Source organism: Gymnogyps californianus, chromosome 2, assembly GCF_018139145.2.
Source record: "Gymnogyps californianus isolate 813 chromosome 2, ASM1813914v2, whole genome shotgun sequence".
Taxonomy (NCBI): domain Eukaryota; kingdom Metazoa; phylum Chordata; class Aves; order Accipitriformes; family Cathartidae; genus Gymnogyps; species Gymnogyps californianus.
This window is the reverse complement of record NC_059472.1, coordinates 53,575,719-53,591,519: the sequence shown is the minus strand read 5'-3', so window position 1 is coordinate 53,591,519 and position 15,801 is coordinate 53,575,719. Positions and strand designations below refer to the sequence as shown.

At 43.5% G+C, this 15,801-nt stretch overlaps 1 protein-coding gene across 1 annotated transcript in view; it reads right to left on the bottom strand.

Moving 5' to 3' along the window:
- Window positions 1-363: 363 nt before the first annotated feature.
- EMILIN2 (elastin microfibril interfacer 2) overlaps window positions 364-15,801 on the bottom strand; it is a 38,269-nt gene continuing 22,831 nt past the window's right edge. The window contains exons 5-8 of the mRNA XM_050891563.1: window positions 12,883-13,215; window positions 12,264-12,302; window positions 6,373-6,507; window positions 364-5,582 (exon numbers count right to left, since the gene is read on the bottom strand). Of these exons, the coding sequence (XP_050747520.1) occupies window positions 5,245-5,582; window positions 6,373-6,507; window positions 12,264-12,302; window positions 12,883-13,215 (845 nt within the window). The 3' untranslated portion in view covers window positions 364-5,244. The remainder of the gene's footprint in view (window positions 5,583-6,372; window positions 6,508-12,263; window positions 12,303-12,882; window positions 13,216-15,801) is intronic.

The following is a 15,801-nucleotide window of genomic DNA, read 5'->3' as shown; positions in this document are numbered from 1 at the left end:
CAATGCCCTTAATAACATGCTTTAACTTTTGGTCAGCCCTGAATTGGTCAGGCAGTTGGACTAGAAGACTGTTGTAGGTCCCCTCCAACTGAAATAAACAGTTGTCTATTCCATTCCATTCACCAGGAATCAGGGCACTGAATGAGGAACTAAGACCAGTAAGAAGGCAGAACTTCTGTACTGTGTACCACAAAGCCTATGTAACAGTGCTTGACACTGCATAAACACTTAAAATTATACATGCAAGGTTGACTGAGGAGCCAGAAACTGCAGTTTTAAAGGTGGTGGAGGAGAGAGCAAAAATTTTGGCTTACAGTGCTGCTGTGTTCACTGGAAAGCAAAAGAGCGTCAAGACATCACACAACAGGTAGGCTTTATTTGGACAGATCTGCAGTTGTTTTCCATCACAGTTTTCTTCATGTTCCTGGATATTACTCTCTCTCTATCCATGAATATATGTATACACATGCACACATAAAGCATACTCTCAAATGCGCTGCTCTTTGCTGAAAAATTAATGTTCCTTTTTTCACAATCAAGATATAGATAGATAGCAAAACAGGTAAATGGCAAACCTGCTTATGTAGTAACATGTTACAAGTTGTTCTTTGAAGTCTCCCATATACAAAGAACTGGCAGAGCTACTGTTCTGCATCTTGTCTCAAGTCTGCAGGGCACGTTGCAGGAGGGTTGGTGCTGGCTCGAGTGCAAGTCTTGTCTTGTGATGACAGGACACAGCCCCCAGGTATTCCTGGTAACTTGACAATTTGAACTCTATGCCATTATCTGGGAGCAACTAGCAGCCAAAGCGTACCTGCTGATCAAGTCTCAGTGGAGTGCATATTCCTCCCATCTCCAAGCTGATGCTGTGTAAATGCATTTGCTGTTTTGGTGAAATAGATCTGTATCCACTACTGGGCCGTAACATAAGGACGTACTTACTTAATTCAGCAGATAAAACTCGCTTCCAAATGCACGATGTATCCTCAGGAAACAATTCAATCCTGATTTGAATCTCCTGGCTGCAGTTGGGGAGCCCTTTACCTTGCATTCCCAGTGCATTTTAAGGCGGCATTGGGTGGTGATGGGCATTTTGTTTCAAGTTGCCTTCCTATGCTTTCCACCTACAGCTCGCTCTATTTCCTTGACTATTTGTAATTTTTCTTGACTGGCTGGTTGGCTTCGCTGAGCTGACTAGTCTCTCGGCGAAACTGCACAAAGTTGCTGCAAGTAACCTGGCGTACATTGAAAGGATACATGGTGGAATACCACAGAAAATCCTCGTTGCTTTGAGTGGTCAGTATAGAAATGTCTCCACCGTCTCTGAAGTCTTAATAGCAAATTAAAATAATGAGGTAGTTTTTTACATGTTTTGTGGTGAAAACTGGCATTCCTGCTTTGCTCCAGGCTTTCCTGGGGATACGACTGATTTATATGTCGCTTTGTTGCCTTTCCCCACAGCTGCTCTAGGATACACTTAGCATGTTTGGCCAGAGCAGAGTCTCTCTGGCTGTCGGCATGCTGGCTTCTCTTCAGATGTTCTGCTGCTTATGACCTGGCGATGGGAATTCACCTGTCTGACAAGTGATGCTGCCTCGGGGAGTCTGCTGGTTTTGATATTTGGGACACTCCCTGAGAAACCACCGTGCCTTGTGCCTGGCTAAGGGGCTGTCAGACACACGTCTGTACAGCTTCACCTGGTATGGCGTGGTTTTCTTCCTGTTTTGATGTCAAATGGGAGCACCTGGCACAACAGATGGTACTGTTTTGCCTAAGAATCTCACAATCCTCATATACACTGCATTACAAAGCCACCTACAAAGCAGATCTAAAAGGCAGCACTGTGATTTATGAAACAGGCAGCATACCTGCCTTAGAGCTCCCACCTACAGGATTTTTTTTTTTTAAGGCTTTCTTGGTTAACAGATGCTTCCTATTTGAGCTTGTGTACGCTCTTGGATGTGGTAGTCAAATCATGAACCCGCAGTGTGAAATGTTCCTTTCAGTGCAGGCATTTCCTTGTTCTGTTGCTGATTCTCACCGGAGATGTAAATGCTCTGTCAGTGGGTTCAGGGTATTGTGGAGCAGGGCTTTCGCTCCTTCCTTTGAAGCTGGGCTGTTCTGTATGGAGCAAACCCTCAGCAGGCCCATGAATACGTTTGTGCTTCAGTCTCCTCCAGCTGCTGCTTTAATGAATGTTTTATCCAAGCACTCACTGGAGCAGAGACGGGAACTCGGGTTCCCCCTTCCCTTTGCTATTCAGGGGCTACAGCATTGTGGTCTTCCCAGCTGGGTGAATATTCCACCTGGTAAGCTCCAGGAAAATAACCTCATCAGGAGGAACTGAGCCACCTACCCTGACTACAGCAATTACCAAGGAAGTGGTAATTAAGGTTCAAGTCTCCCTCAACAAAGGCAGGAATCTAAGACAGAGGTTCTTTGACAAAGGTCATACATAGCCTTAGCCACCGCGCTGCGAGAGATGGTGGATGGGAAAAAGCTCTAAAAGATGTCCTCAAAATACGCCGCTGGGAGTGGGCCCTGCTGTGACACAGTTTAGGGAATGCTTTGTACCTGTGTACAAATACCAGTTATGCTGCATTATGAGGGCTCAAACAATCTCGGCATCGGCAGCAGCAGATCCTGGGTACAAGGGGAAACTCTGGTAGAAAACGGCCCTGTCCCATTAGCGGAACTGGGCTTGTGAAGATTTGTGGGTTGGATTTAGAAATCTACTGGAACGGTTAGGTAAGAATTGCATGATATAACTTTTGCAACTCCAGCACTAAACTTGCACCACTGATTCTTAAAAATGTCTCACTTGGAGGAGGCGGGGGGGGAAAAAAAAGGTTGTGTTTGCCAGCTAGGTCTCCCTAAGCACTCAGCTCATTTTGTTTGTTTCCATGAGTCATTTTTAGAACAGGCAACAATAATCTAACAATACTTGAGTCACACATAGTCTGGAGCCAACTTCTTAGAGAACACAGCTTTCTTGAGGCAAGCGAAAAATATCCTAAAAGGAAAAGTGCCTCTCCGGCTTTCATACGTAACAAGAAATTATGTTTAAAAACAAAAGTGGTTGATGTAATTGGCTTCTGAAAACACAGAAAACAATCTTTCCTGTCTGTCCCTTCAATTTTGAGACCTAGAAAGGCATGGGACAGAAAGGGGCTGTTGATTTAGGACAAAAGAAACCCAAGCCCCCCTTGAACAAGCACGTGGTTGCTAACTGCACGCTAATGCCTCACGCTCCAGCACAGGTCAAGACAAATGTGCAGGGAAATGAGACGGGGGTGGCTCCCTTTTATCCAGCTGTGAAGTGCATGTTCACTGCACATCTTTGGCTACTGACAAACAGCTGCTCTTACAGAAACAGCCTTCCTGCTACAAAATACGTCCAGTCCTAGCTTCTGCTTATCAGTAACACCGTCATTTCTGAAAATCAGGTGCCGAGAGATCTTCCTAAACCAGGTGCTTTAAAACTCCACTCACACTTTCCTTCCTGTGCTCACAACTCCGCCAGTGCAATCCTAGCTGCACAGGGACTGACTCAAGAGTTCCTCTGTGGAGAGAAAGCTTTTTCCACCTGCTTTTCTCAAAAGCAGCTCAACTTCCAGAATGTGGTAGTTTGTTGTGGGAAGGCCCCAATCTCATCGCCTGGAAACAGAGTTATTAGGGAGTATCTGTTCCAAAACTAAGCAACAAAGGCATAAGTCTTCATCTGACCTCCTCAGATGGGAAGGGCTTCAGCTAAACCATACTGTGCTGCTTACAGCATGGGGAGTTCTTCCTTCACCTAAAGGAACTGTTTGTTCTGAGGCTATAAACAGCTGTTCTGGATTTGTAAGAAGGATATGCTACACAAACCACTACAATAAATACAACTCTATGCAGCATGAATAGACTACTAAAAAGATCAGTTTACATAAGAATCTATAGGTGACAGCTGAATAGTCCTGCTCTCAGTAAAGCATGGCTGGATTTTTTTTTCAGCCATGAAAGAGATCAAAATGCTAACTCGAAAGAGCCAAAACATCATTTTTGTTACCTCCACTGACAAGGGGCTAGTATGAGAAATAAAATACTGTTGCCCCAAATGCGTTTATCTGTTTAAGCTAAGAAAGTTGTTTCATCCATATACACAGATGCTGAATAGTAAAACAAACCTCACTCAAAAGCACTGATGCAGGAGGCTGTTACAACAAGGACTCAGTGCACATGGTTGGTTTGTGCATTTGACAGTATTGGCTACTAAGACTTTTTTCCTGTATCAGCAATTTTTCCTCTTATTTGTTTTCTACAATGCAACAAAGACAAAAACGTCCTTTTTAACGCAAATACTGTAGGAGTGCCAGAAACAAACTTTGTAAAGTTTTTTAAACATTTCAAAATTACCATTTTTCTAGCTAAGCACAGACAATTTAGATTTCTCTGACCTGTTTTATTCATATCAAGCACCAAGCTTTAATCGCAAGAGCATCATGCTTAACTGATCATCTTTTTTTACTCTATCAATTGAAAATAACTGTTCTAAATCTTCCAATAGTAGCAACTGCTCACGTCTGCCCAGTGGAAAGCTGAGGCAAGGTAAGTTTCTCCCTGCACAGCTGCTTCCATTTCACTGGAATGAGTCACTCATCTTCTCTCTTAGCACCGTGCCCCTTAAGGGAAAAGAGAAAACGGATGCAGAGAAGTAACGTTTTGCTTTGCGCCACCATGGTTAGCAATTGCTTTGAACAAATTGTTTATGCGAATGCACTTGACCCAACATATTATTAAATAACAGAAGGACTAAGAAGTCATCAACCGTGTCCAATACAACCTCACTTTCGTGCCCCTGCTTTACTGAAAACATGAAAATAGCTGACCACAACTGTAAACTTCAGCGAAGATGTAAACTTTGGTACACTAGGGACAATTTGATAAACTAGGGAGAAGACTGCAAAGGCAATTTGATAGAGAATAGCAAGAGCACAGTGGAAAAGTTATCTATTGAGAACATATTTGTTGTTTAACAGTTGTTCGGCTTGTACGGGTAAACAAGGGCTTGGGAAGGAGTTAATTTAGCTACAGAAACATGTCTTTTGTAGCTACCTCTGGAAACAGGGGACAAGGAAAATGTCTCAGTAGACTATAAACCCGTCACTGAAATCAAATATATAAACTGAATATATTAAAGCTTTGAATTTTATTACACTTAATTTCTTCTGAGTATCTTACCCTTCTCTCCTGTTCAAGGTAAACCTAAACATGAGAAATGGAAGGATAAAGGAGAACTCCACTAAACGTGGAGTACATTTCATCAGAGTCTGTGTAGGCCAGTTTGCCTCCTGTTACGACAACGTTTACTTCATCTCCTGCTTTGAGGTGAAGAACAAGGTGGAATGTCCCAGGACCACCACAGGTCCGTTTCCCCGAGTAGGGTTTGTGATACTCCAGCAGTTCCCTTCTGTACCCAGCTGTGTGGAGCTGAGCCACACTTGCGTTGGAGACGGACAGCACCGCCTCTACGTACTCATCCCTCTCCGGGGCCAGCACAGCGGTGATCAGGTAGCGCCCTTCATATGGTGATGTGAAAATGCCTGCAGAAGAGAGACAGGCTCAGCTTTTCAGAGTTATTCAAAATGGAGAGACCTGATCGCTCTAAGCACGATGACAAACATAAAGCGACATGGATTACCCATGGCTACGTACACGTAACTGTGACAAGGTCAGCCTGGGCAGCTGACCAACCGACAGCAGTCATGAAGGCAAAGGGTTGCTGCTTTTGTGTTAGAGCCCACCAGTCCTTCAGGACATAAGCAGGTCTTGTCCACATTCAAAAACCCCCTGGCCTAAGCAGCTGCCGTGACTCAGAGCTGGGTGAAGAGGTGAGAGGCACCCACATGCTGTGCAAGTCCCCAGTAGGTTAAGGCACGCCTAACACCCTCAAAGTGACACGACACTCTGCTTGAGAAGGAGGCAGCCCGCAGCTACTGCTATTGGGGAGGCAGTATGTATCATCTCCCTCCCTCCTCTCCCCTACGTGATCCAGCTGGCTGAGTTGCAGTGAAGTGGGTTAGCAAGGAACCTCACCTCTGCTACCTGGGCTCAGCTGGCCTGAGGTGGGGTGAGGAGCCCAACCAGCTGGGCCAGCAGAGCAGAGGTAGTGGTGAGCTGGGCCTCAGTATTACTGAACGTTTGTGGAAAACCAGCTGTGGCAAAGTGCGTGCCTGTCCACATCCACAGGAAGCTTTTACCCTGGTGTGTCTGGTTCAGGTGGACTTTGTTTGTTTGTTCAATGTGCCAGCAAGGCCTGAGATAGCATCAAGCGCTGGTAACCCACGCTACTGCCCATCTGGCATCTCTGTGGGTCCATTCTTTGGCTGTTACCTGTATTGGGGTTATAATAGTCCCCGTCATTCACAAGTACTTTGTTAAAGTGAACCACGCCGACATCACTGGAGAAAGGCTTCTGCGTGAGCCCAGCAGAAAACGACACCAGAGAGGCCGCAGCAGCAGCGGGTCCTAAAATGGGTAACAACATGAGTCAGAGTCACATCAGGATGACAACACAGCCTCTCCCTGTGATGGTTTATAATCCAGTGTCTCTGTTCCTGCACATACTCCACTTGGACTAACCCTGTCACTTGAGGGATGCCAGAATTAGCAGAATACATATCGCTGGCCCAAGTCCCAGGCGTCTCACCGTGAAATTTACTGGGCACCATAAAATTCCCCCCTTGGCCACAGCCTCCCTGGGTTTTTTTTTCCCCTTCTAAGGAAAAGGTACATGGCTTGTAAATGCTGGCAGTGGAAATCCTGCCACCTCTCAATTCAACAATGCTTCTGCCACAGACCTTCTTCAGGAGTGAGGCTGCCCTTGGACATCTCCGCTCTCTGTCACTATCATAATGGCAACGGAAGTGCTGAAGGTGTATAGCTCGCGCCAGCTTTCCTAGTCACACTGAGAAGCTGCGCACAGCTTAGATCTCTTACCTTCTCTGCCGAAGGGTAGTGAAAATAGCTACAAGAAGTAACACTTCAGTATTAAAGCAAAGAGAATCATCACTGGGGCTTTTCTCTCTCTCTGGCACTTCTCTTTTGGGGGACTTCTCACTCCACAATTTTTTCTTCTTTTCTCAGCAGATCAAACAGACACTTAGGTATTTTATAGTGGCTATCTGCTTACTAGCTAAACACTACTGTTAGACTGGTGTTGGATGAAATACAATTTGGACAATTAAGACAAATTTTTACTTTTAACAGACTGACTTAATGGCAAGTGTTTAGTGATCGACCACTTGTTAGTCCCATTTTAGTGGGCCTGCAGATGTAAGCTAAGATGAAGTTATTTGAAAGGAACAAAACTAATTGCAGGAAGTCTACTTATTTCCACCACCTTAACACCACGCTACTTACAGAAAGCATCTCTTTTTGTATTCTCAGCTTATCCTGAGACTCAAATCAACTGAAAATGCACCTCAACGAACTTCTTGCTGACTCACTCAGAAAGGTTTCTCTCCCCTGCAGTCATACTGCACAAACAGCACAAACTATTTGCTGCCTGCCCAGAAACGCTGTCCTCTCCATTTGGAGTAGCTACAGTTCTGTTTGGGTTGGTGTCATCTGAATAAGGGAGCAACTCCTGCCCTGGCTCGCCACGGCTTCGTTCAAGATTTTCCTGCACTAGTTGCTAGAATAGTTATTAGACTTTGCTGCTGAAATTGCTTCAGATCTCCTGCCTAGTTTAGCACACCATCTGTGTTTGTCCAAAGGAGAAATCTGAAACCCGTCTAAATATCCTGTAGATCAGTTCAGTGGGCAATTATAAGGAGGTGCAGTAAAGACGCAACGTGTCTATGCTCTCTTACCCTCCTCCCTGCTTCCAGCTGGAACTGCGCCTGTTTGAAGCTTTCACAAGTCCTACCAACAGCTCTCAGCAGTGCTTTTGCAGAACCTTACAGAGAGGTGAACCACCTTCTCTTACGTGTCCCCACTTGCAAACACTTTTCTTCATGCAAAGATCAAAGTTCAGCTCCTCTAGGCAAGGTCCAGGCTTTCACTTAAGTGGTTAGTGTTGTGGAATTATAAAAATCACGAAGAAAAGTTTTTAAGCATTTAAAAGCTGGGAACCACATGCACAGCTCTGATGAAGAAACTGCTAGGCAGACAAAAAGTTTCACAAAAGATTCAACCAGTTTTACAGCTTCTAGGGGAGGAAAAATCTCTTTGACTTCAGATGTATTCAGGAAGGTTTCACTTGATACATATACACGTAAGCAGGAGCAGGTATGCGTGTTCATGGCAATCTAAGCTAGTATAATGCATTTTGGGAAGTCAAAAGACCACAGAAGATACATCGGTGGCCTTTGTTAGGTTACATCTACTTCCACCCATCTGCTACTTGTATTTCTGGTTCTCCACCTCTCTTTTGACTTCCCAGCACAGTTTCTGCCTCCCAGAGCCCAAGGGCCAGAAGGAGAAAAAGAAGAAGAAAAAAAATCAAGCAAAAAACCCCAGTGCACAACATAGGCATTTTCTATCAAGATGAAAGGAGAAAAAAAATGAGTGTGATGGTGCTGCTGACAATTGCTCAGCAACTGGAATGAGGACTCTTCAAGAATCTACACGGAAGAGAGACCGTATGTAATTCATTTGTCAGTATGCACTTAATGACTCCTTTGCATATGGCAGGAGTAGGGAGGGTATGTCAGATTTCCTCTGCTTGGCCAATACTCCCAAATCTAAATGAGAGCAAAGTGCATAATTTCAGTTAGAGCAAATGGGACAAAAATATCAGCAATTTACATCTCCCCGCCTTTTTTTTTTTTTTTAAACTCTTCCGTTTGACCCTAACACATGTCATTTTCAGGAACATTCCCTCTGCTTATGGGATGGCAATGCAGCACAGCACAGCACTACATCGATTTCCATGAGCCAGTGCTCAACAAAGCTGGGCCCATTAGCTCTGCTCTGCTAAGTCACAGTGTTTCTGATGCGGATGATAACTCACTCAGTGTGTTATGAAGACACAGCTACTTTTCTCCTGAGTTTGTTAGTAACAGCTCTTTCTGCTCTTACAACTCCTACCTTTCACATCGCAGCAAGAGAAGGTTTGCCCTAGCACTTGCCTGCTGCTCCTTACACAAATATCCCTCTCCTACGCCACCCTTCAGCATGCTTCTGTGAATTGCGCTGTTCTCTCACGCAAACAGCAGCAAAACACAACTGCTGGTGCAACTGCGGGTGATGACATGTTCTTTACCTCAAAGGCAGCAAACACGCTTTCCCCTGTGCTAGACCCCTGAGGTGTACTAATGAGAATACTGCTCTCTGTCCAATGATCAGAAGAGCTAAACATGCAGCAGAACCTGTCACAAGCAGGGTAAATTTATGTATTCAGTAAACTCTTTCTTCAAATGAAGGACCACCTACAACAACATAAATCTCACATTACAGTAACATCATGCCTTTATATTTGAAACGTGTCCTACAGGCTTGCTGCCTGGAGTCACATGGAGAAAGTAAAGATGGTGGAGTATCAGACAAGTAAAAAGAATTAAAAAGCCCAAATCAAAATTAGCCCTTTATCTGCACAGATATATACAGCAGTGTTCGCACAGCGGTAGGGCTCACTAGCTCAGCTGTTTTCTTTATTACACCGTACAAGGAGTTTCTTTTAGAGAGGAGCAACCACCCTCCATTGAAGCTGCAGGGTTAAGGACACAAGCAACACTGCAGACTGCATAAAGGCAGAGGGTGGGAAAGGCAATCTGTGCTTGCAGTGAATTTTTTTCACTGTGACCTTCTGTATGCTGATCAGAACATCCAAATCCTCTTCTTGGCTCTGTCCTTGCCTAGTTGTGTGACCCGGGATCTTACAAGCATTTTCTCATCAGTTCCCAGACCAGTTCATCAGCCAATTCATTACTTCTGCCTCTGCAATTTTCTTTGCTCCAGCAAACAAAAATTCTCACAATTGTAAAATTTGCTGCTGATGTTTCTTTAAATAACAATTGGTTCAAGTCTTTCTGTATTAAAAGGGATTAGGTGGATGCACTTGGGTCCTGACACTTAACTCACCTTTGTCATAAACTCCTTGCCTGTGAAAATAGAGCTAATATGCAATGTTGTACCTTATACTCTCTCATTAATACTCCTAAGTCCTTGAAAATCTTTACCTACAATGTCGCATTGTGAGATGCATGCAAACAGATAGCTAATGAATCTGAAAAACTCAAGAAATACTTTGGTATTGAAAGTACGCAAATCATGCCTCAGCATTCAAGAAGAGCACTAAAGTGGGCTAGTTTAATCCCAGAGGACACAGCTGGAGCCCTCAACTTCTTCCTGAGCAGTGCTTTTATATAACAGAAGCTATTCAGAAACAGAAATGAAAGGGAGTACTCAGAAGGCCAATTTAATAGTACAAGCTTCTTATTTTAGGAATTATAGTACAAGAAGGTCTGATTTTCTCTCAAATTTGAACTTCAGTACCACAAAATGCACTGGGTGAAGACTGGCAAAGACATCATAAACTGTGGTCCTGCCTGAATTAGATAGTAAGGATTCCTTGATGCCTTATTTAAGCATTAAGTTCCTCCTCCAATAAGCCAAAAATCTTCCCTTCCCCAGCTGTTAATTTCCACAACACTGTTAACTGCTGAATTCTGCCCTAGAATGCTCTCTTTCTTTGCTGCTTGTAAGCAGACACTGACGATTAGGGACAGTGGATGCAAATGCTCTAACTCCACAGAAGTCTAATCGCTGTTTGCACCATCCTTACCTCTCTGTTTTCTATGACTGTACCTGCCATTGGGGTTTGCAAGGCATTTTGGGGGAAGTTATAGGACCGATCAGCATCTTATATTTAGATAGGTCTTCAGGGGCACAGATCAGGAAAAGGAACTCCTTGGTCAAGCCCACCTCTCTGGAGCCCAGGGTGATAACGTTTCTTGCAACGTGTCCCACCAAGCAGCAAACAGGCGCACTGCCTGCCACACCCTGCCTTTTCAACACTTTTAACCTGCACCTACTGTTTCACACAGTTTTAGCATAAACTTATTAAAATACTGCTGTCTATAAACGGCAATAGGTTGTACAAAGTGGAAGAAAACCCCCAGGAAATTCATTTATCACAGAAATCTAGACATCTATATTGGCTTTGCTGGCATCAAGATAAACAAACATTTCTTTACTTCTCATCCTCTTCCAGAAGCCTCATCTATTGCTGCTTGTTGTTACCACCACAATTCTCAAATGCAAAAAGATTGCTTTAAGGCTATGATAGATTTTTAATTAGAAAGTATAAATATCAGAATTACAGTGTGAACTCTTTACAGTTCTTTTTGTCAGTCAGACTGCCAGACCAGTCTTCAGGACATGTGTCTGTGATTTTGTTAAGCAATCAAACTAAGTCCCAAGGGTAGGACTTTGGATGCCATAAAGCCCTAATGTTTTATTTTCATTTATTTCTCGTATTTCCTCAAACAAATTTAGATGAAATCATTCTTTTTGAAGAGGGTGTGGGAATATTCACTTTGATCCGGGATACCATTCCCCAGGGTTTGATAATATCTTGAGTATGAGGTTGTAGGGCAGGCAGCACCCAATCAACGTATTTATCAAGGCCAACTAGTATGTCCCACACAAGATTTATACCTGTTTATCATACAAATCCATAAATGAACTGTGATATTAACAATTATAAAAAATAAAAAAACCCCACCAAACCAAGAAAACTGCATTTTGAATCTTTTTAAACTGTGGCTGTCAGTGGCAGCACTCCTGCTTTCACTGAAGTCAGCAACACAAGCCCTCGTGATTCTAACAAAAGCCAGAAACTCTCCCACGAGGAAGACAACTCATGCACTAGCTCAGACACTAACAGTGCTTCAAGATCTTAGTCTTGGCCTTATTCATGTCTCATTAAAGAATTATTAAAGTTGTCAGAAAGAAATATGTATTTTCTTATTTAAAAGGAAAAAAAAAAGGTCAGTACTGAGATTTGCTAGGAAATAGTATTGTATTAAAAAAAACACTGAAGTAAGTAACAATAACCCAAAATGAATTATTTTTCAAAACCTCAAAAAAACCCCATATTTTCAAAGGATGCAGATTATGTTTTAATGCTTAGGTATAGCAAAAATCTGTCAGATTTTCCTCAATGCTAAACTTAAATACTAAAAATCAACACTTTGTTCTCTCAACCATGACTTTCCAGGGACTGAAATAAACATTAAGTACCTGTGTAAAGCATTTCTAGGAAACAGCTGCCTTACCTTGCGAGTCCATGGTAGGAGGAGACAACTTTGGATATCCTACAAACAAAAAGTAGTATGTGTCACACAATACATAATGGAGTACAATACGACAAAATATCGCTGCAGCCTTCTAAAAAGCACCCTTTGTTACCAAACAGCAACCTACCAAAATAGCTACCAAATAGCATCTCCTACGTAATGCTCAATTATAGTTAAGCTGGGGCGGCCATGGCAAAGAAAAACAAATTCTTACTACAATGTACTAAATCCCCTGCAAGCACTATGGCAAGAAAAAAAATAATTTAAGTTTCCCTAGTAGCAAAGACTGCAGTAGTTACCAAGGATTTTACATCAGCCCTGTTGACCTCATGCTTTGTGCAGCCTTGGCAAAGGCAACAAAACTGGCACGGAACGTGTTTCCCCTACTTCTGTCGCCAGCTGGAGGCTGCAAAGGCCCATTACCAAATCACCTCTGCCATAAGCCCATTCCCAACGGCAATAGCTATAACAGGCATCCACAAAAGGCTGAAAGGTGGCAGGTAAAGCACAACAGATCTCACTGTCACCTACCTAGCAAGACCTAGCATGTCCATTGCACTCAGACGGGAGTGATTCACTATTAGTTCGGTTCTCTCACCTGGTGCTCCAGCGTACCCTTCAGCAATGGGCATGGTACTTTGACCAGCCTGACCATCCACACTCCTAAGCCGCCCTCTTCCTGACATTAAAACGGTGCCAGGAGGCCCTGCCTCTCCAGTCTCCAGGATGATCCCGGTTGTTCCAGGCAGAAATGGCGCAACTCCTGACCCTGGTAGTGCTGGGCGCGGAAGAGGTCTTGGCTGCAGTGGCTGGAGGGGGGTCCTCTGTCGTGGGGGTTGTATCCTCGGCCTTGATGGCAGCAGGGGTATACCAGGTTGGGGCTGCAGAGGTGGTCTTGGTGGCAATGGCTGCCATGGTACTTCTGATCGCCCTTTGAAATGATGAAAGAAGAGGAAAGATACAGAATTATTCGCCTAAAATAGTATATAAAATTGCGTATTTTTGTAAAAAAAAAACAACTTTAAAATAAAACAGGCCTCAATTTGAGGCCACCTTTCCCCTCAGACCCAAGACTGCACTGGCAAAACTCCATTCCACTCTTGCAGTACTATAGACTCCCCTCCTTCCCAGCCTGTGACAGAGGGAAAGGAATGAAGACAGCCTGGAGACAGGACAAGCAGCAGTCAAACAACCTGTGAATATTCACCCACTAGTCCAGCTTTGACTTTCTGCACCAAGCGGGCTATGTATCACACCTATTCCCACTGGTGCCTTCATCTCCGTTGCATGCTCTCTCTCTACCTTCACTTCAGTCTCCTGAACCCCTCCCGCCCACCAATCCTACTTTCGACTCTGTACTCACACAACACCTAGCACAAGGCTGACCTTTTAGCACTACCATAAAGAAAAGTATCCACAGCAAAAAACCTGAGTAAATGAACACCAACTTACAGATTTTTTTCCCCTACTTTGAAAAGCAATGAACTTAAAAATGCCAAGTACTCCCATTACTAATATTTTCTGACAACGAAGGCAGAACCCTAGGATATAATCTACCAGAAAAGCCTTTATTGTTTAAAGAGAAGAGATACCATTAAAAGACTTTTCCAGTAGGGCAGCCAACACATATGACATCAGGGCTGAACAGCACTGACATGGTTACACTTGTGCATCTGGTCCAGTTCTAAGCCCTTTATAGGAATTACAGCTTATCCATAAAAATGAAGTCCTAGATGACATTTAAATATGCAATGTCCTCCCAAGAATGAAGCTGAATCACATCTACATTAAGAACAAGAATTTACAAATGTGTAGATTTCAGTAGATGCAATGACAGCTTTTACACAGAACAATTAGAATGTCATTCTAAATTAAACATTAGCATTGGTTATTTTGGTCGCATTTTGAGACTAAAGCATGGCTTTAGGCGCAGGGATGGAAGTGAGTTTCTGGGGTAACGGACAAACATCCCCTTGCAAATTTACCTGATGCAACTCATCACACCAGAGATGCTTGCCATGGTCCACAGTGGAGACCACTGCTCTGAGGTCTCAGTGGTCAGAATGAAGCACTTCAATACATCACAGTCCAAAATCAGCCTGGGTAAATTCATCAGTGTCTAGGGCTAAACGGACTGGCTGTGCCTAGAAGCAGACGTGGTCTGAGGCTTCCCCTGGCTCTGCTGCACAGCTGAGGACCCCCAGGAGGGCCTTATGCTGCGCCCTTGGGTGGCAGCTTACAACCAAGTCATGCAGGTATTGTCTGTAATGTGCGGCTGGGTTCCAGACAGTGTCGCTGGCAACCCACGTGCTGTTTCTTGACTACTCGACACCTGCACTTTACCCTTGTGAATCTCGTTTCTTGTTTTCAGTCTCATAAAAAGTCCACATAAGCCTTCCAGAGTACTGAGAAGCTGTCTGAAGTCATAGTCTTGTACCACCTGCATTCATTTGCTAGATATGCCTGCTAGAAAAAAATCTTCCTGAGCTTTGCTGGCTGACTTGTAACGGTCATGAGAATTGAAACTTATACAAGCAATGCACCACAAAGCTGGACTGAAGCTCACTCGGTAACTCTATCCACAAGGCAGAAGACTATGGAGTGAAATGTTCACTTTACACAGATTAAAATTATCTTCATAAAAATCTCAGGATTAATAAATCTTATAAAAATTTTCAAAAAAAGGCTTAAAGTATCAAAGTGAATTGTTTAACAGAGTTGTTAACTTAGTGAGACATCTTCTGTCCACAGTGGCATAGATTCAGACCTTCAACTAAGATCTTCAGATTAACCTCATACAAAACACAAACTGACAAAATACTTTACCTTGGGACGCACGTACTTGTCATTTCTCTAGTCAATTTAGCTGAGCTTTATTAAGACAACTACTTGGGCTGACACAGGGAAAATGAGTACATTTCTCTGCTTGCTTTTCTAAACTTTTAAATAACAATCAACAGCTCAAATCCCATATACTGTGCAAACTGCTTCCTTGCATGCAACATCAATACTGCAATATTCAGAATTATCCAACTACATCTCCATAATGCTAAATCCAAAATTACCTGCCTAAAGCTCAACTTAAAGTGCCAGTAATCAGATATGGGTGGGTTGAGAGGGATCTGGTCTGCCATCTTTGTCAACCTTTTTGGCCTCTTCTACTGAGATGCATTATAGCAAGACAAAGTACCAATAAATCACTAGATAAAGATGGTAACACTGGAGCTGCCCTATCCTGATGCTGAATTCCCTAACATGTGTTTTCAATTCACAAGGCAATGAGAAAATGAACCCCTGACGAAGGCTGGGGTGAATCTAGCTGGACCTGCTTAAGCTTTGGTGAGCAGCGGACAAAACAGAAATCTTCCCCATCATCTTCCCATCTATCTGCGAAGGCAAAGAGCAGAGCTGAGATCATTACACAGCTGAGAACAGTAACGCTTGTCCTCAGCAGCGGCGTCCTTGCTGCTCCAGTTGTCATCACTGGTGTAAGTGACAACTCAGTTACCATGTCACA